Source organism: Trachemys scripta, chromosome 6 (genome assembly GCF_013100865.1).
Source record: "Trachemys scripta elegans isolate TJP31775 chromosome 6, CAS_Tse_1.0, whole genome shotgun sequence".
Taxonomy (NCBI): Eukaryota; Metazoa; Chordata; order Testudines; family Emydidae; genus Trachemys; species Trachemys scripta.
In genome coordinates, this window is record NC_048303.1 from 55667450 (window position 1) to 55688368 (window position 20919).

General features: G+C 41.8%; 1 protein-coding gene across 5 annotated transcripts in view; it reads right to left on the reverse strand.

Moving 5' to 3' along the window:
- Positions 1-1672: 1672 nt before the first annotated feature.
- FAM172A (family with sequence similarity 172 member A) overlaps positions 1673-20919 on the reverse strand; it is a 343790-nt gene continuing 324543 nt past the window's right edge. For all 5 annotated transcript variants that reach the window (XM_034774035.1, XM_034774034.1, XM_034774032.1 and 2 more), the window contains one exon: positions 1673-4880. In XM_034774035.1, coding sequence (XP_034629926.1) covers positions 4738-4880 — 143 coding nt within the window. In that variant the 3' untranslated portion in view covers positions 1673-4737. The remainder of the gene's footprint in view (positions 4881-20919) is intronic.

Consider the following 20919-nt stretch of genomic DNA (forward strand, 5'->3'; position numbering starts at 1 on the left):
CAACTGTTTATTAAACAGTGTGAACTATATTTTAACAATAAAAAAATGTACTATTTGGCACAATGTTTAAGCGCTTATTTTCCCACCCAGTCATTTTAAACCTTTCAAAATTGCGAGGGGGGGGGGAGGAAGGTGCAGGGTTCAGCCTTGTGATTCAGTTACAATGTGTACTCATTTGTGACAAACTAACGAGACCCCTTCAAATTCAATCCTCCTCTTACATCTTTTTTGCCATTTGGGTCTCCCGGTCCCAAAGTTACCATTCCACAGTCTGTTGCATAATTTCAGATGTCATGGAGCTTCCCAGTGATGAAATCTGAGAAGGCTCATGTCAGACCGCTGACTGCTAAAGACATCACTACATGAAAGATCAGTGGTGTGAAACTTTAAAAACATCGATCCAAATGAATCAATTAAATCAACATTCATCCCTCCTAAGTGTGGTTTAAGACTATAATTGTTACCTTTTTACACTACACAGATTTGGAGATAAACGTTGGAATGCTTTGATGGTTTCATCTATTCTAGAATCACTGTTAATCGACTTTGTGTTATTTTCCCCTTTCAACAGCTTATGCTCAGAGTGAACATTCTTCATATTTAGGACGCTCTATGTTGCTTCCAGTCTAACCCAGGATGACAAAGCTGCTGCTTTAGCCAGGAGGAAGCGGAGGCTTTGTTAAGTGTTGCTTACAACTTTTTCCCAGGCTCAAACTGATCTTTATTTTATTTTATAGCATTGAGATTAATGGACTATTAGTTAAAAGGAAGAGAAACAATTCAAGAGGCTCCCTGTTAGTCACTCTGGTACAAGCAAGGGAAAAAAAATCCATATTCAAGTGGATCCAATTCCTGGCTTCTGGATCTGATACACATTTTGGTGGTAAAACAGGTCCCGCCTACCGTCCTCCTCTTTTTCAAAGATAAGAAACTTTAACTAGATACGTTTGGGTACCGACAGCTTAAATGACTGCAAAGCCCAAGTATGTGGTAAAATGTTGATAAACCATCGAAGTCACTGTAATAACCATGCATCATTAACTTGAGTCTCTCCATTTGGGCTCTGGAAGCAAACGAGTGCTAAATGTGTTTGTTTCCTAATAAACAAGCGGAAATAGGAAGAACCCAACTAGTGGTCTTTCCCTTGTAACTACGGAAGCAGGATGGCACTTCCGCTCTCCAATGATCTCAGTTGACTCCAGTCTCTGAGTAGTTTTGGTACACTAATAATACATCACTTTTTTGTCTTTGATGACTAGTCCCTTAATCCCAAATGCCCTTTACGGTAAGGAGAGAACCAAACAAAGCAAGAAGTGAAGGTGATTTTCTTTTCCCACTTTTAGGAAGAGGGAGTTGCTAAATTTGTAAATTACATTTTTATATCAGAACAACCGAGCATCCATTTTCAATTCCAAAATATCTAGGAGAGGATTTTTTTCTTATGCTTAACCATCTAAAACATATAGGTGTAAGCAATGTGAAGTCAACAAAGACTAAAGGGCTGTCATGATAAGTTGACATTAGGCTATTACCATGTCAACAGAGTCAGACCACCACCAGCAAGATTTACACTATTGATATGTTATTGCGCTATTCAGTGTTGGTTCATGTTTTTATTAACATCTACAAACTGCTTTGAAGAGCAAAATGTTTCTGAGGAAACAACTGCACATTAGAAGAGAAAAGATTTTTATTATTATTTTTAAAGTGTAAACAGAAATATACAATTCATAAGAACTCCCTGCAGTTCTTTACATAGGCAAAAACGCAAGTCAATTAGGGCACGAGAAAGACACTTTTAAAAGGGTATTTATTACAGCAGATTTTTTTTGCACTTAATTTCCATTAAAATAAAAAAAATAGATTAATTCTGTGATATTTGGCACCTTGGAAAATCCCCTCATGCATTCCCAGTGGTAAGAGTTTGACGGTTGCAGGATTTGTTTGAGAGCTTTTTTCAACCCCCCCCCCCACCCCGTCTCTTCATTTAAGCACAAAAATACACATATGAAATGCAAATCAACGAGTTAAAACCGTATTCACATGATACACTGTTCAGAGTGGAAACAAACCCGGGAGGAGTACAAACGGCGTAAATGGGTGACAGGCCAGCCCCAGTAGGTGGCCAGCACCGACAGCATGAAGTTACTTGGGGAGAAATGAGGTGAACCATATTATTACGTCTATACAGCAAACCCATCATCAACAGGTTAAGTTGAGAAATATGATTACACTGGAAGCTGCTCAGTGGCAGACGTGGATTTTGCTTTGCCTCCGTTTGGGAAGCTCCACAGCTTGCAAAACCCCTCGTGTCTTGCTTGCGAAAGTCTAACTCAGGAAACACAATGACCTCCATGTGTAAGGGCCATTTACAAAAGGGAGTGAAGCTATAATGGAGAGAAGACTGCGGATTATAGCAGGCAATTTTACAGTGATTTTCTCTTGTTACAAGCGGAGGTTGCTGAAAGAAGTAATGTGCGAACTGAAAAACACCCCAGGTTAGCTAAATGCCTGGTGTATATACATGGAGTATTACAGCTGGCTAACTGTGACCCTCCAACACTGAGCACTGCACACACTTTATGAAACCAAAGAAAAGAAGTTAGCAAATAAAATGGAAAGATCCGGAAGAATCTCTCCTTACACTGAAGTGACATGATTCGGTTACTGGTACGTTTACTCTAGACAAAATACATTGAAATCCACATTAAACACTTTAAAACATCGTATTAACAACAATAGCCCCCTACCCTCACCCCTTCCGTACTGAATTCCTCCATTCAACTCCGAAATGGGAAAAATTACATTAAAAAGGGGTCAATATCACAAACCCATGTGGTGGCTGCCGACGATTTGACTGGTTTGAAGTAACACAGCAGTTGGATGAAATACCGTTTTGATTTTTGTCCTTTGCCTCTGCTCTAATAACATCAGAGGCGATGCAGACATGACCACTGAAGAAAAGATCACTTTAATTTAGCTTCATCAAACTATAAGACGTAATTAGTGCACTTGCATGCCAGACACGGTATCAGGCACATATTGTTGCTTATCAGACATTAGCCGTTAAAAGTTGCTGACATCAGCTACTATTACTAAAAACACTTCCCTCCGAGGTCTGCAATTTCAATGATTTTCTGAGCGTTTAAATTCGGTGAAACTGGCTGTGTATTTTACCAGGTGTGTAAGGCAGGAACATTATTTTTGCAAACACTTTGAAAGAAATAGGGAATCTAGGCCTGTGTTGAATCAAAAACTAATTACAGGATGATGAGGCATTACAGTTATTAAAAATTCCGAATATGAAAATGTAAGCATATTTGAATTAAAAAAAATCAGCAAAATCAGTAATTCATGACTTTTTATTTATTTATGCTATCATAATTCACAGTGTGGTCCAGACGGTTGCTGAATTGGTAAAGTACAAAGCAATTGGCATTTTAAGGTAGAACTTTCAAAAGCAAATGGAGTTCTACAAATAATGCCAAAGAAGGAAAAAATCTTTATACAAAGAGACTTTCCCACAAATTTGGACCAAAGTTCTTGGACCCCTTATCTGCAGAACATGGAAAGTATGAAGAGTTGATCCCATTTGGTCCCAGAGAAGAAAAGACTATTGATTGTAAATTTTTTTTTTACTATTCAAAATTATGTCCCTCTTTAAAAAGAGTAATTTATATTTTGCTTTGTCTCAAAATAGACATTCTATTAGAATAAAAAATAAACGTATCAACCAAGTTCTAAAAGTAAATTTTAAATACAGGTATTTAATCTATGTTACAATTTTCACTAAAACATGTATTACAGCTCGTGATTTAAAATTATTCAGAGATACAAACTCTGTAAAAATGGGAATCCTAAAATCACGAAGCAAAAGATTTCAGCATAAATAGCATCGGTTCATTTTGGTTTAAATTTAGTCCTTTCCTTCTGTAATGTACAGATTTATTAGAAACCTTATTTTAAATTCAGAGACGGTCCTCCATAGAAATACCTATTCATTAATTTATTATTTCTTAGGAGCTATTTTATGCACAGTCTCTCCTCTGGTCTCAAAAGAAAAAAAAGATATGGTTAGAGCTACAGGGAACAATTCATATCTATAAATCCAAATACTACACCATCGTCCTTGTGCTATTTTTTAAATTTAAATTGAGTCATTATGGCTTAAATAACCCCCCTAAAAAGCACAAACAAAAATATTCCATTGTTAGAAAGATATCTGAGTATTTTAAAGGCTGAAGAAGAGTAGGGAGGAGGAAGAGGGGAGAGAAATCTACCTGGATAAATTATTTAAAAGCAATTCGGTTAAAAATGCATAAAACCTAAAGTTTGCTCCTGTCAGAGAAAGCAAGCAAGCAAGCAAGAAAAGTGAACCCTGGAAGGAAGCAGCAAAAATCCTGTAGGCGATAGGACCACGAAGAAGCTGTTAAACTCTGGCATCAGCTCGGTGCAGGGCTATGTCAGGGCAATTAGAGCTGCACCATGCTGCACTGTGCAGTACTGCTGTCAGCCTTAATCTGCGCACTGATGGGCAGCACGAAATCCAAGCTACAGCCCACAGGAAGCACAACCAGTGAACCCATATTGCTTTGACAGTTGCACTCATCTAGAAATAATGCAAAACGCTATTTAGATGTATACATCACGACCCTGTGCTCTAGGAAGAAAACAATCTAATGAGGGGCTGGGAGTCTGCTTGCAGGAAACAAGCAGCAAAGAGATGTTTTTCTCCTCTTAAAGCTCTTCGTATTTGATTCTGTTGGAGCGTCGTGTTGGGGCTAGTTTGACTGAACTGTTCTTTGCCTCGGATGCTTCACTGAAGAATTTGAAAATAGACGGAAAACTCTTCCAGGAAGTTAGCTCATGACGTTCGGTCCCTGCAAAATAAAAAAAAATAAATAAATAAAGAATAAAAAAATAAATCACAGTTTGATTTGGTTTGGGGTCGTTTTGTTGCTGCAAGTTCAAGTCATAGTTCAGCATAACACACACAACAAAATAAACGTCGAGTGCTATTTGCTGGTCCCTCTCAAAAGCTCCATGTTTCAGTCTTACGAGAGGGACTTGAACAAATTGGTGTCATTAAAGACCCCCCTTCTGATCACAACACTCACAGGTGTATTCTCGTGTCGAGTACTGTGCAGGGTTTTAGTTATACACGTTGACTACATGATATGAAAAGAGCAGAGCCATGCACTAAAAACAAGACAGAAAAGGGAGTGTGCTTATTACTTTTCCCCACACAAACTCTGGCAAGCGAAGCCTTGTCAAGTACCGTCCCAGAATGGAGTCACTAAAGCACATTTAAAGTCCTTTTATTCCACAGCGTGCTACGGACTAACCATGCATTCTGCCAAGTAACCTCAACAAGCGAATAAGTTCCTAAGGTAAAACACACATTACATTATATAACCTCCTGGTTTGTCCCAGAGCCTCCACAACTGAGATAACGCGTGCTGTGACTTCTGTTTACAGGGGAGCCTATCATTACAAGACATTCTCAGGAGATGGGGAGAACTATGAAGCCCATCGGGAGCTAACAGCGAACACTTTATTTCATTCCAACTCCTTCAGGGTTCACAGGCTCCGAAAGAGTCCTGGGTAAAAACCAGAATCCCACTGCTAAATTGGCACCTGCATTTCCAAGGTCAATTTCATGAAAGGAGCTAAGTGTCTGGCCCAACTTTAAGACAACGGAATTTAGTTTTTAGGAGATAAGTAACCGCTTCTGTAACTGAATCCCGGTTCCCCTTTGGCATTGATTTAAACAGAGGCAGTCAGAATAGATGGCTTTAAACAACAAACAATGATCACTTTCACCAGCCCTGTTACCAGTAAGCTCGTACACTGTACCCAGGCAGAAAAGTGAACCCTTTCTGCGTTCCTTCCCCCAGCGTAAAAATGCATTTGTGTAAGCTGCATTATGCGAATGTGTTTTTACTGTCTTACCCGTGGGCCCTTAACTGCACGGCACATTTATTTCTATAAATAAAAAACAAACAAACAACAACAACAACAAAACCCCACCCTCTCATACAGATAAGGAGCCAAGTGCTCTGAAAGAGTTGGGATCTCTTCCTAGATAACCCAATTATGCAGAGATGCTGCCTGGGCGCCTCTGGATCCTGGGCCTCCGTTTGATACTTTAACATTGTTAATGATAATTCTTTAGTCTGTAATAGTAGGTCATTGCTATGGTTACTCTACAATGGTGCAACACTTCGCTTTCCCCTTCAGCTATTCGCTGAGACCTGGTAACCACATTTGTTGCCTAGCAACAGTTTTGTGACAGTATCACAATCTGGGAGTTACAACAATAAAGGACATGATGGCCGTGGACTGCCCAGAGGAGAGGTCTATAGTGTGGGGTGGGTGGGTGACTTCGCAATGAGAGTGGCCCCTAAAAGAGCTGCTACTGACAACTTACCCTGAGTCCTGCAGCAACACACAGAGACAAGGGAAGGCATTGCTAACAAAGACACTCCACACTGCTATCCCCCTACAGACACTGTTTACACAATGACAATCCACCACCATACATATATTCCTTTCACAGACACCACCACTCCCCACACAGATACCCCCCTTCAGAGACACCCTTGCACACACACCTCCCTCACCCTAACACATATATCCCCCAATGCTGATGCACTTTTCAAAAACAATTCACTACACATGTCCACCCGCAGAAACCTTTTACTGAGACAATCCATGGGACACATAGATATCTCCCCACCCCATAAACACCTTTCACAAAAAGGCAATCAGCTAATACACACACCACTCCTCCACCTTTTAGAAAAGACAATCCACATCACATACATATACCTCCCTCCAAACACAGACATCCATTACACAGACAATCCATCACATCTCACAGAAATTTCTCCACAGACACCTTTTAAACAAAAAACCCCCCAGCACCAAATGCAGATATTCCCTCACAGACATCCTTTACCTGGAGATAATCCATCACATCTACAGACATCATGCTCATCACAGACAAATCTATCACACCCTACAAGAGTAGTCATCAACAGGTGGACCGCGTGCCAAATCCGACAGGGCCGCCCAGAGGATTCAGGTGGCCTGGGGCAAAGCGGGGGAGCTGCGGTGCTTGTACTCACCCGGCAGCGGTCCAGGTCTTTGGCGGCATTTCAGCAGCGGGGGGCCCTTCAGTCACTCTGCGTCTTCGGCAGCACTGAAGGGCCCCCCACCGCCGAAATGCCACTGAAGACCCGGACCATCGCCAGGCCAGGGCTCGTGGGGCCCCTCTGGGGCCCGGGGCAAATTGCCCCACTTGCCCCCGCCCCTGGGCAGCCCTGAAATCCGGACAACCAGATACTTTTGAACGGACCATTAAATCTTTTTATTTACTTATTATTAGCATTATTGTTATTGCAGTGTGAAAAAATGTTCCGCTGGAGTCCGGACCTTGAGTATATCTTGACCAAGAAATTTGGACCTTGACAAAAAATAATTGACTACCCCTGAACCTACACAGACAACCACCACAAAATTACACTTTACACAGACTTCCCACCTCTATACAGGAACACCTCATTATCACAAATAGATACCTCAGCACCACATAAAGATATAGCTCCTCTTTCACAAAAAGACAACCCACAATCCTCCACATATCTTTCCACCAGAAAGGCACCCTTATAGGGAGACAATCCACTGTCACCAAACGCCCCTTACACAAAGATGTCAGCTCCTATAGAGATCTGTTTACATAAAGACATGTTGCTACTTCACACAAATATAGACACTCCTTACACAAGAACTGTATCTCTCCACAAGCCACCACTTACAGAAACCTCACCACCAGGTATTCCTTAACCACTCTTGCGTAGGCAATCTTCCCCATACAGCCACTTGTACCATCTAAGATTCCTTGTCAGTGCACACATTTAACGCCACATTGAGTCTCTATGGGCAGACAGCCGCCACATCTTCACCCTTGGTTCCTACACACACAGCTCAATTACCACACCCCAAAAGGCATACACACAGTACACTGCCACTACTGACTTCTAGCTCTCTACACACACCCATATTCATTTCTGTTGGCCTAGATTTAGATTAAATTGGATGCAGAGAATATAACACAGTTTCATTCTTTATCATTTATATTTCGTCTTTGTGAAAGACCATCTTTGGAAACAAAGAATGACAAAAACCATGTCCAAGAAACTTCGTTTTAATTGTCTTCCCCTCCTTTCCTCCATCTCTCCTTTTCCCATGCACCCTTCTCATTTCCTCAGAGATCACATACCAATGTTATTGAGACACTGATCAATTTAAGCTTTCCTACAGCAACTCTCTTACCCCACCCCTCTCCAAAAACAATTCAGGGTCTGAATCTAGAGGGCCTGATGCCTCAATGGTCTAAAGCAATTTTAACTCCCTCTCTTTATTTTCCCTTTCCTAGCAACAATCTTACTGATGGATGAACAATTTCCCTGGTGATAAAATCTCTACCATGACTGTTTAGTTTATAGGATTATGATGACTCTTTGCTTGAGTATTACAGAAAAGACAAAAACAAAAACTCATCCTTGTTACCTTGTCAACTCTCTACACTGCCCTTCATGCCCCTTTAAAGGTCAATATTTGCCCTCAAATATGCACCTTTGGTTCCCATTGAAGGGAGAGCAAAATGTATCCTATAAAATTAAACACTATAAAGGTAGTACATTTATTATTTATGCAAAAAATCTAGAAAATTGCAAGGTATACTGGACATAAGCAACATGAGCTAGAAATTATACTACATGACAACATGCCCTGGTAGGCATAATAAATTTGGTGGTATGGTTCTCCAAATAGAATAGTAACACTGAAGAGTATAATCTATACAAGGAAGACAGAAAGGGAAGAATAGAAGAGTTAGCATTATATGTCATAAATATTCTCAAAAACAATAGTAGAGCTGGTTGGGGATTTTCCATTAGAATAGAGCTTCTCACAGAAAATGTGGGTTTTACAAAATCAACATTTTCCAAAGGAACATTTTGATTTTGCTGAAAATATTTATTTTCCCCATATTTAATTTTGGGTTGCTTTGACCCAAATCAGAATATTTCATTTTTTGAATGGACCTGAAATGTTTTGTTTCAAATCAGTTCAACAAAACATTAAACTGTATATCCTTTGTGGCATATTTCCCTATGAGAGTTGGAGTTTGGCCCCCTCCATTCTCTCCTGTACGTCCAGCTTACTAGAGGACTGCTAGCTCCCCTAAAGCAATGTGGACTTTCCTCTGATCATGCTGTGCTGGGTAACATGGGAGTCACATGATTTGGTGCATTGTGTGAAATGTAGTTTGGGCAGGAGCCTGGCCCATAAAGGAGAATGGAGTCAAAAGTCTCCTGAGCTATAACTCCCATAAGGCAATGTGCCATTCTGGGAAAATGCAGTTTAATATCTGACTCAAAACAAATAATTTCAGATCCATTCAGAAACATTTTAATTTTGGAAAAGTAAAAATATTTCACTGTGATCAAAAATGTAAAAAAACATTTAGACAATTCCAAATTAAAATTGTTCAGAATTTCCATTCTGTGAAAATTTTTTGAAATTACAATTTATCTTCTTGATTTGAGACAAAATCTTGTTGAAATGTCAGAATTTCTCACAGGATGGAATTTCCAAATTCACTCAGCTCTAACCAATACAAATGAAAAGAGTATCAATAAAGTACTTTGGGCAAAGGTACAAGTAATATAAAATAAAGATGAAAATGGACATCTTCTGTAGAGCTTCAGGAATAAAGAATGAACATGACAAGTTAAGGGACCAACTATAGAGGAGCCCAAACTCACAGGATCCTGCACTCATTTAAAAAAAAAAACAACGTACTGAGACATTTGTTGGGTAGCAAAATACAACTAAAACAATGAGGAGTCCTTGTGGCACCTTAGAGACTAACAAATGTATTTGAGCATAAGCTTTTATGGGCTAGAACCCACATCATCACCTGACAACCATCTGAAGTGGGTTCTAGCCCATGAAAGCTTATGCCCAAATACATTTGTTAGTCTCTAAGGCCTGGTCTACACTACAAGTTTAGGTCGACTTTAGCAGTGTTAAATCGAATTAAGCCTGGACACGTTCACACGACGAAGCCCTTTCTTTCAACTTAAAGGGCCCTTTAAATCGGTTTCTTTACTCCACCTCCAACGAGGGGATTAGCGATAAAATCGGCCTTAGTGGGTTGGAATTGGGGTAGTGTGGATGGAATTCGACGTTATTGGCCTCCGGGAGCTATCCCACAGTGCTTCATTGTGACTGCTCTGGACAGCATTCTCAACTCAGATGCACTGACCAGGTAGACAGGAAAAGCCCCACGAACCTTTGAATTTCATTTCCTGTTTGCCCAGCGTGGAGAGCACAGGTGACCACGCAAAGCTCATCAGCACAGGTAACCATGATGGAGTCCCAGGATCGCAAAAGAGCTCCATCATGGACCGAACGGGAGATACGGGATCTGCTTGCCATATGGGGAGATGAATCAGTGCTAGCTGAACTCCGTAACAGTAAACGAAATGGCAAAATATTAGAAAAGGTCTCCAAGGCCATGAAGGACAGAGGCCATAACAGGGAAGCACAGCAGTGCCGCGTGAAAATTAAGGAGCTAAGGCAAGCCTACCACAAAGCCAGAGAGGCAAACAGAAGGTCCGGGGCAGAGCCATAAACATGCCGCTTCTACGTGGAGCTGCATGCCATGCTAGGGGGTGCAGCCACCACTACCCCAACCATGTGCTATGACTCCGTCACTAGAGAAACACACAGGGAAGCGGGTTCAGGGTATGAGGAAGACGAGGATGAAGATAATGTAGATAGCTCACAGCAGCAAGGAAGCGGAGAAACCAGTTTCCCCAACAGCCAGGATATGTTTATCACCCTGGACCTGGAGACAGTAACTCCCGAACTCACCCAAGGCGTGCTCCCAGACCCTGAGGGCACACAGGGGACCTCTGGTGAGTGTACCTTTGTAAATATTACACATGGTTTAAAAGCAAGCGTGTTTAATTATTTATGATTAATTTGCCCTGGCAATCGCGGCCAGTACAGCTATGGAAAAGTCTGTTAACATGTATGGGGATGGAGCGGAAATCCTCCAGGGACATCTCCAGAAAGCTCTCCTTCATGTACTCCCAAAGCCTTTGCAAAAGGTTTCTGGGGAGGACTGCCTTATCCCGTCCGCCATGGTAGGACACCTTACCACGCCAGGCCAGTAGCACGTAGTCTGGAATCATTGCATAACAAAGCATGGCAGCGTATTTGTTATGGTCCCGGTGTTTGCTGGCATGCAAACAACATCCATTCCTTATCGCTCTTTGTTATCCTCAGGAGAGTAGTATCATTCACGGTCACCTGGTTGAAATGGGGCGATTTTATTAAGGGGACATTCAGAGGTGCCCCTTCCTGCTCTGCTGAACAGAAATGTTCCCTGCTGTTAGCCACGTGGTGGGGGGGAGGGGTGAAGTGATCATCCCCGATAATTGGGTGTGGGGGGGAAAGGGGGTTAAGTTAGGTTTGTGCTGCATGTTAACCCAGAAACCGCAGCCCCTCCTTTTACATTGCAAACCCATTTTAAATGGCCAACCCAACGGGTGCTTGGTATGGGAAATGAGGGCGTTACTGTTTGAAACCATTCCCACATGTTAAGAAGGTTAAAAAAGCCAAAAGACTGTGGCTTACCATGGCTGCCTGCAAGCCGAAATCTGTTGCCTGGCACTGCGTGAGTGATCTCTCACACCAAACCGGCAGGCCCTCAATATAAGAGGAAAAATGCGACCTTGTAACGAAAGCACATGTGCTGTGTAATGTGAACAGCAAAATTTAACGTGAAAGAGTGTACCCATTGTTCTCTAAAATGTGTCTTTTTTAACCACCTCTCCCTTCTCCTCCACCAGCTGCAAATGTTTCTCCTTCACAGAGGCTAGTGAATATTAGAAGGAGAAAACGGCGGACTTGGGATGACATGTTCACGGAGCTCCAGATGTCCTCCCACGCTGAAAGAGCACAGCAGAATGCGTGGAGGCAGTCATTGTCAGACTACAGAAAAGCACAGTATGAATGAGAGGAGAGGTGGCGGGCTGAACCGCGGGATGAACAGAGCAAGTGGAGGGCTGAAGATGATAGGTGGCGTCAGCTAGCAGACAGAAGGCAAGAGTCGATGCTCCAGCTGCTGGAGCATCAAACTGATATGCTCCAGCGTATGGTTGAGCTGCAGGAAAGGCAGCAGGAGCAGAGACCACCACTACAGCCCCTGTGTAACCAACAGCCCTAATCCCCAAGTTCCATAGCCTCCTCACCCAGACACCCAAGAACACGGTGGGGGGGCCTCTGGCCACCCAGTCACTCCACCCCAGATGATTGCCTGAGCATCAGAAGGCTGGCCTTCAATAAGAGTTAAAGTTTTAAACTGCAGTGTGTCCTTTTCCTTCCCTCCTCCCCCACCCATCCCGGGCTACCTTGGCAATTATCCCCCTAGTTGTGTGATGAATTAATAAAGAATGCATGAATGTGAAGTAACAATGACTTTATTGCCTCTGCAAGTGGTGCTCGAAGGGGGAGGGGAGGGTGAGGTGGTTGGTTTACAGGGAAGTAGAGTGAACCAGGTAGGGGGGTGGGGCGGAGGGTTCATGAAGGAGAAACAAACAAGTTTCACACCGTAGCCTGGCCAGTCACAAAACTCATTTTCAAAGCTTCTCTGATGCGCACCACGCCCTGCTGTGATCTTCTAACCGCCCTGGTGTCTGGCTGCGCATAATCAGCAGCCAGGAGATGTGCCTCAACCTCCCACCCCGCCATAAATGTCTCCCCCTTACTCTCACAGATATTGTGGAGCGCACAGCAAGCAGCAATAACAATGGGGATATTGATTTCGCTGAGGTCTAGCCGAGTCAGTAAGCTGCGCCAGCACGCTTTTAAACATCCAAATGCACATTCCACCACCATTCGGCACTTGCTCAGCCTGTAGTTGAACAGGTCCTGACTACTGTCCAGGCTGCCTGTGTACGGCTTCATGAGCCATGGAATTAAGGGATAGGCTGGGTCCCCAAGGATAACTATAGGCATTTCAACATCCCCAACGGTTATTTTCTGGTCCGGGAAGAAAGTCCCTTCCTCCAGCTTTCGAAATAGACCAGAGTGCCTGAAGACCCGAGCATCATGTACCTTTCCCGGCCATCCCACGTTGATGTTGGTGAAACATCCCTTGTGATCCACCAGGGCTTGCAGCAGCCCTGAAAAGTACCCCTTGCGGTTTATGTACTCGGTGGCTTGGTGCTCCAGTGCCAAGATAGGGATATGGGTTCCGTCTATCGCCCCACCACAGTTTGGGAATCCCATTGCAGCAAAGCCATCCACTATGGCCTGCACGTTTACCAGAGTCACTACCCTTGATATCACCAGGTCTTTGATTGCCCTGGCAACTTGAATCACAGCAGCCCCCACAGTAGATTTGCCCACTCCAAATTGATTCCCGACTGACACCCGGTAACTGTCTGGCGTTGCAAGCTTCCACAGGGCTATCGCCACTCGCTTCTCAACTGTGAGGGCTGCTCTCATCCTGGTATTCTGGCGCTTCAGGGCAGGGGAAAGCAAGTCACAACGTTCCATGAAAGTGCCCTTACGCATGTGAAAGTTTCGCAGCCACTGGGAATTGTCCCACACCTGCAGCACGATGCGGTTCCACCAGTCTGTGCTTGTTTCCCGGGCCCAGAATCGGCGTTCCACAGCATGAACCTGCCCCAGTAACACCATGATTTGCACATTGCTGGGGCCTGTACTTTGTGAGAGGTCTATGTCCATGTCAATTTCCTCATCACTCTCGTCGCCGTGCTGTAATCAATCGCCTCCTCGGCTGGTCCTGGTTTTGCTTTGGCATGTCCTGGCTCTGCATATACTCCAAGACAATACGCGTGGTGTTCATAGTGCTCATAATTGCCGCGGTGATCTGAGTGGGCTCCATGATCCCAGTGCTATGGCGTCTGGTCTGAAAAAAGGTGCAAAACTAGTATCTGACGGACGGAGGGAGGAAGGGAGTGAGGGGCGAGTGACGACATGGCGTACAGGTACAGGGAATTAAAATCAACAAAGGTGGCTGTGCATCAGGGAGAAACACAAATAACTGTCACACAGAATGGCCCCCTCCCCCCCCAAAGATTGAACTCAAAATCCTGGGTTTAGGAGACCGTTGATTTCACGGAGGGAGGGGGAAGCAAATGAATACAGAACAAATCTATTTTTTACATCTTAAGCTGGCAGACGACGGTGCAGCATGACTGATAGCCCTCGGCATCTTCTGGGTGCTTGGCAGAAAATACTGGGCGCTTGGCAGAAAATAGCATACTACGACTGATAGCCATCATCGTCGAGACTGCCCAGGTGCCCATGATTGACAGCCATTGCAGTACGACGACGACGGATATCAGCCGTAATATACCATCTTCTACCAAAAGGCAAGGGACTGCTGCTGTGTGCAATGCAGCCCCACGTCTGCCAGCATCCAGATCGCCGATGAAGGCTACCAGTCATACTGCACCCTCTACTGCCAAAAGGCAATTAGCTGCTGCTGTGTAGCAATGCAGTACCACGTCTGCCGGCACCCAGAGGACATATGGTGACGGTGAGCTGAGCTGAGCTAAGCAGGCTCCATGCTTGGCGTGGTATGTTGTCTGCACAGGTAACCCAGGTAAAAAGGTGCTAACTGATTGTCTGCCGTTGCTCTGATGGAGCGGGAGGTGCCTGAGACATGTACCCAGAACCCCCCGCGACACTGTTTTGCATCATTCAGGCATTGGGATCTCAACCCAGAATTCCAATGGGTGGTGGAGACTGCGGGAACTGTGGGATAGCTACCCACAGTGCAACGCTCTGGAAGTCGACGCTAGCCTTGGTACTGTGGATGCGGTCCGCCGACTTAATGCACTTAGAGCATTTTATGTGGGGACACACACAATCGGCTGTATACAACCGATTTCTATAAAACCGGCTTCTGTAAATTCGACCTAATTTAGTAGTGTAGACATACCCTAAGGTGTCACAAGGACTCCTCATTGTTTTTGCTGATACAGACTAACACAGCTACCACTTTAAAAAAATGCAACTAAACACTGATCACCAAAGAAATATCTATGTTACTCCATGATCAAGAACACAGAGAATAATATACGTAACTACTTTATAACACATTTTTTGCAATTATATAGCATCGTTTATGTGAAGATTTTAAAGTACTTTACAAAGATTATTATTATCCCTATGTTCAGATGGTTAACTGAGGCATAGATACAACAACTGACTTATCCAAGGTCCTAGGAACACAGGAATTGCCATGCTGGATTAGGCCCATGGGCCATCTAGTCCAGTATTCTGTCACTAGATGCCTATCTTGTAAGATAGGAAGATGCAAGAACCCCTAGCAGGCAGATGTGGGACAATGTGCCCCCTGAGGATCTAGATCAGTTATATGAGAAGCCATTGTGAATCTACTTCTTACCAATAGAAAGAATTGTTTGGGAATGTGACATAATAGGAAATATTCAAGTGATTAAAAGCTATTTGAATCAACATACTATACTAAGCAATGGGTTGATAGAATACAGCGGTCTAAAGGCTTCAAGAAATAAATTGCCTGGGGACCTGTAAAATCTAAGGAGCAGGTGGTAATGGGAAGACACATGAAAATCCAAGCGTGTAGAACACAATTAAAATATTCTACAATATGCCAACAGAAGCAGCCAATGTGACTTTATGAGGGACTGCTCAAAGACAGTGGCGGATTAATGATTTTGCCGCCCCTAGGCCCTGAAATAATTGCCGACTCCAGCCCCATATGAACTTATTAAACATCAATATTTTCAATATCAACACCAATATTTTCACTTTTTACTTCACTACTACTTTCAACTATTTTTTCTGTCTCACTGTCGGCACTAACTGAGACAACAAAGGAATCTATTTTGCGCATTTTCGCTATCATTTCATTTTCCCATTCTTTCTTTTGTATAGCATTTTTTTTTTAACTGAGAGCCGCTTAATTTCTTCCTTCTGGTCATATTAACAACGTTTAGGATTCTTGCGAGTATGTTTACTAAATGGCGTCACACCGTCACTGGTGGTTTCAATACGCGCTATGATTGGTAGAATCGCGGCGTCACTGATGCTGCGATTATAAAAATGCTGCTATTATAAATTTGCCGCCCCTGCAAATTTGCTACCCTAGGCCTAGGCCTTGTTGGCCTAGGTGATAATACGCCGCTGCTCAAAGAACTGAGGGTAAAAAAGAATCTATCTTGGAAAAGGGGTATCAGGCAAGTATCCTAATAAAAATATGGACAGTCAGCTAAGGATACGAGTGAAAAGATAAGGGCAGTAAAGACGAGAATGATTTAATGTTAGCCAAAGGGATAAAGGGGAACAGGAAGACCTATATTTATATATTTAGCAAGTACCGTATATCAGGAGGAAAAGGAATACTAAGGAGAAAGTAGATCTGTTATTAAATGAGATTAAATAAACAATTATTCTAATATGGTTAAGATGGTGAACTGCTTTTAAAATCAGTATATCAGGAACAATAAATAAAAGAGGTATTGACAATTAGAAGTAATAAAGACCTTGTCAATACAGCTGTTGGTAAAAAAACTGGAAAGGGAATACTTGGAAAAACTGAATATACAAATCATCAGGTCTGGATGACATGGATCTCAGGGTCTTAAGGGAATCAGCTAATGAACTTGCTGAACTACTGGCAATTATTTCTAAAAACTCATGCAGAAGCAGGTAGGTATCAGAGGACTGTGGGGGGAAAAAAGCAAAGGTGGTGCTAATTTTCTTTAAAAAAGAATAAAGAGAAATTACCATCTTTTAAATTTAACCTCAAATCTTAATAAAATAATAGAACAATATTAAAATAAAAAATCTGCAAGCACCTTTTGGTAACAGGAACATTAAGATTAAATAAGTATAGATTTTTAGCAATAAATATCCCAAAATCAATCACTTTTCTTGATTGAATCACAAATATTAGTAGATGATGGGACTATCCGTTATGGTGCCTTTTTCTATAGGTCTCACTGTGTGCCATTTCTACCTGGCCTGCAACCTGGTGAAGACACACACAATGGATTATAGCTTTCAGCACTCTAGTGGTCTGTGGTTACCATTATCTCTATTTTTAGATTGTTGTATAGCTATCACTAGCTAACTAGAGATTGATAGTGATAGCGATACAGACATAGATATAGGCATTATATCTAGACTGCAGCAGATATAGATTTATACACTGCCCTTGATTCTAAACTGTATTACTTTGGAGTTATACTGGCTTAAACCTGGAGTAGCATAACAGCGAATCAGGCCCATAATATCTAGACTGAAGTAAAGCATTTGGTTCATTGTCTTATGAAAATGTACTTGTTAAACTAATTCAAATTGTCTTGAAAATGAGCAATGTCACTTAGCATGAAAACTGGATAAAGCACTACGAACAATGAGTAATGATAAATATCAAAGCAGTGGGTTGGGGGAGGTGTCAAAGGATTGGTAATAGGTTAGTTTCTTTTAAACATGATTATTAATGATCTGGAAGAATGAACAAACTGCATATTAATTAATTACATTAATTATGCAGATGATACATTAAATTGTAGGTAAAGGAAACACTAGTAAGGACAGAGAAATAATAAGGAGGAAGCTAGGTAGTATACAAATAAAGACAGGAAATAACAAAATGAGCTTTGCTACCATGTTTACAAAAATGTACATACAAAAATGAGTGAGCAATTGATTAATCAATCATCTCAGGGTTTATTTGTATATACATTTATGATTGTAGTTTAATTTCCCTTTTCTTCCCCCGCTCCCCCAAGGAAAAAAAATCCAAAAACAAGAGAGCTCTTTGGCTAGAAGAGTTTACAAACTCCTTCAGTTGAAATTACTGAGCTTGCAGAACGTACAAGCTTTGCTGGCTTCACTAACAGATTCCCCATAATTTGCTCTTGCAGTGATTACCAGCTGTGCAGGACAAAGGTGTCCTCCTTCAGCGTTTGCCAACTGTGCAGGACAAAAATCTCCTTCTGTGGCACTTACAAATTATGCAGAACAGTGGTTCCATCCTGTGGAGTTTACAAGATATGCAGGACAAAGGCTTTCCATGCTGCACCAGAGCAGAGGGTTTTCAATATAAATCTCTTTGCACTGAAATATTTCTGCAGAGAAAACTTTCTAGGTTGAGAAGTTTCTCCACAGATATTAACTACAATGCTACCCCCAAGGTCTGATTCTGTGAGCTGCTGCTGACCCTCAAATCCCATTGTCTTCAAAGTGAATTAAGAATACTCTGCATCTCAGGATTTGGTCCTTAGCGGAGCAGTTAATATCACAGTTCCAGATGAGCTTGATCTTACTCAATGAGAATTTTGCCATTGACTTTAATGGGAATGAGATCTACCCCAGTGTCAGCATTCTGCATTGAAATCTTACTAGATGAAAACTACTGATGCAGATATTAGTTAGGTTTCTAACTTAGCACTCCCAAGTTTTGTGGCTCCAATATTTATTAAGTTACTACCACACTTATACATGCAGGGATCAGGGAATAAAATTCCTCTCTCCCTACCATACAATAGGCCAGATGTATTTTTTTCCCTCCAAACTTCCACTGAATCACCAGAGATTGGCCACAGCTGGAGATGGGACACGAGATTTGAGGTGGGAAAGGTTCAGGTCAAATTGGCAGGGACCTTAGAGTTTTTTGCCTTCTTCTGTAACGTTGGGTATGGATCACCTGCTACGATCATCTGGGTATAAACACACATAATAATTGCAGAAGACTTGGGCATTAGTGGCACCTGATCCCTCCTGTTCTCTTCCTGTGTGTTGCTCATAACAGTTAGTCTCCTGAGGACTGAAATGCTTTGGTCTAACTAAACTCACCAGACTCAGTATATGGGTATTTAAATTTAATGAACTGTGATATACAGGAGCTCAGACTAGATGATCTAAAGGCCCAGGATGGCCTTAAGCTCTATTAAACTCAGGGCTTAGTTCTCAGTGAAGATAGACAGTTGGAATGTTTCCAGTTGTGAAGAGCAGCCATTTTGATGCCATGTACAAGAAGAAAAACCTCTTAAAATTTACTAAAATGGGAAATATTTCTTTATTCACCTTTCCATAACTCCAGGAAGTGAATGGATTTTAATCATTCTTTCCTTAAAAAAAAATGAAATCACTTCTGGCCTAAGAGCAACCATGGAAAATGTAATCCAGAAAGAATTTTTTTCAGATGGAAATGGGTATAGAATGAAAGTCCAGATATGCTGTTCACATTTGTGTGTGAGTGAATTTCCCTGCCTCTGATGGAATTCATCCACTTATGTGGATGTGATTAAACTGTCTCTCTATCATAAAGTTATTTTTTAAAATCAATTAAATTTTTTACCTTGGAAAATACCAGGTTGTATCAAAAGAAGGGTAAATTTTGTTTTGTTTTTTAAATTCCTGAGGTAAGGACCTCATGAAAATCCATCTAAGGTTGGAAAGTGTTTCCTGGAAATCATTTAGTCTTTTGTGAATATTTTGTTCTGCCAGTTTATCCCCAGTTCCCAAAACCTCTGAAAGAGCAAACACTCCTGCAGCATCACCAGCAAGATTGAAGAAGAAGGAGAGAAAAAAAGTCTCTCAGTACAAATCTGTAAATATTTTTTACAGGGAGAATGAGAACTTTGAAAAACTGGGCAATGAATGGGTCCATTGGCTCAAGAGGTTTGAAAACCACTGACCATGAGCATCACTGCATGCACACTGGATACAATTCTAGACACCTCAATACCACAAAGAAGTCAACAGTTTGAAAGGATTTAAGAAAGAAGCAACAAAAATGACTAACAAGATAAAAGCATTGACTTCTGGGGGGATATTTAAAGAACTAAGTCATGGATATAATAATCACCTAAAAGGAAGGAAGGAAATAGTTTAGAGAGGATCCAAGATGGCAAACAGGATAACACTAAATACATTAAAATTTAGGCTGAATATCAGGACAAATATATCAGCCCCTTTAGACAGTGGACTAATCTTCCAAAGCAAGTTATAGAATCATGTGTAGCAATAGTAGGGAAGGGCAAGATATCCTAAAACATGTTACCTCTAGTTTCTAGGATATTACCTCTGTAGATATAATATTTTGTATGTTCCCCCCAGCTCACTCCCCCTCCAATATTGCCCCAAATAAGCCAATGCAGGTTTGTGAAGCAGTATGGAAACACGAGGATAGTACTACTGCAGTTATCATTTTATACTATTAGTTATTAAAGCACTGATGGCAGTCAGCTGTATCCCAGAAGAGTGGGAATCCACTTGTTTGCCTCTCTTAATCCTACTTGGCTAAAGAAGTGAAAGTCACAAGGTCATTCACTTCTGAGTCCACATTATTGGGTAATCATATATCAAGGCATTTTCTCTTTTAAATAATGTTATTGCTTCAAAACAACTTAAATGGCTTACACAGTAATGACCATATACTGCTCTCAGTCTAAGGAGCTGTCATTAACATGGTAGTCTGGGGCTATATATGGCCCTAAAGAGAGTAGTTACAATGAAATAAATGAATAGAGTACCAGCCTAGAGTTTTGGCTTTGGGTTGGTTGGTTCTAGTCAAAACCTTTGTTTCTTTGAACCCAATAGTTTAAAAAACTCTGTCATATAAGCACATACACACTGGCATACAACAACAGATCTCGTCTATTACATAAATACAATAGAACTCACTGATAGTGAATGTAGATATAAAAGACCAGATCAACCACTCCATTTCCAGTCCCTTTGTGCTGTTCCAGCCCTTTGGGTAATTGGCCAGCTGGGTGACTCCTTGAACAGTGCAGAGTTTGCATA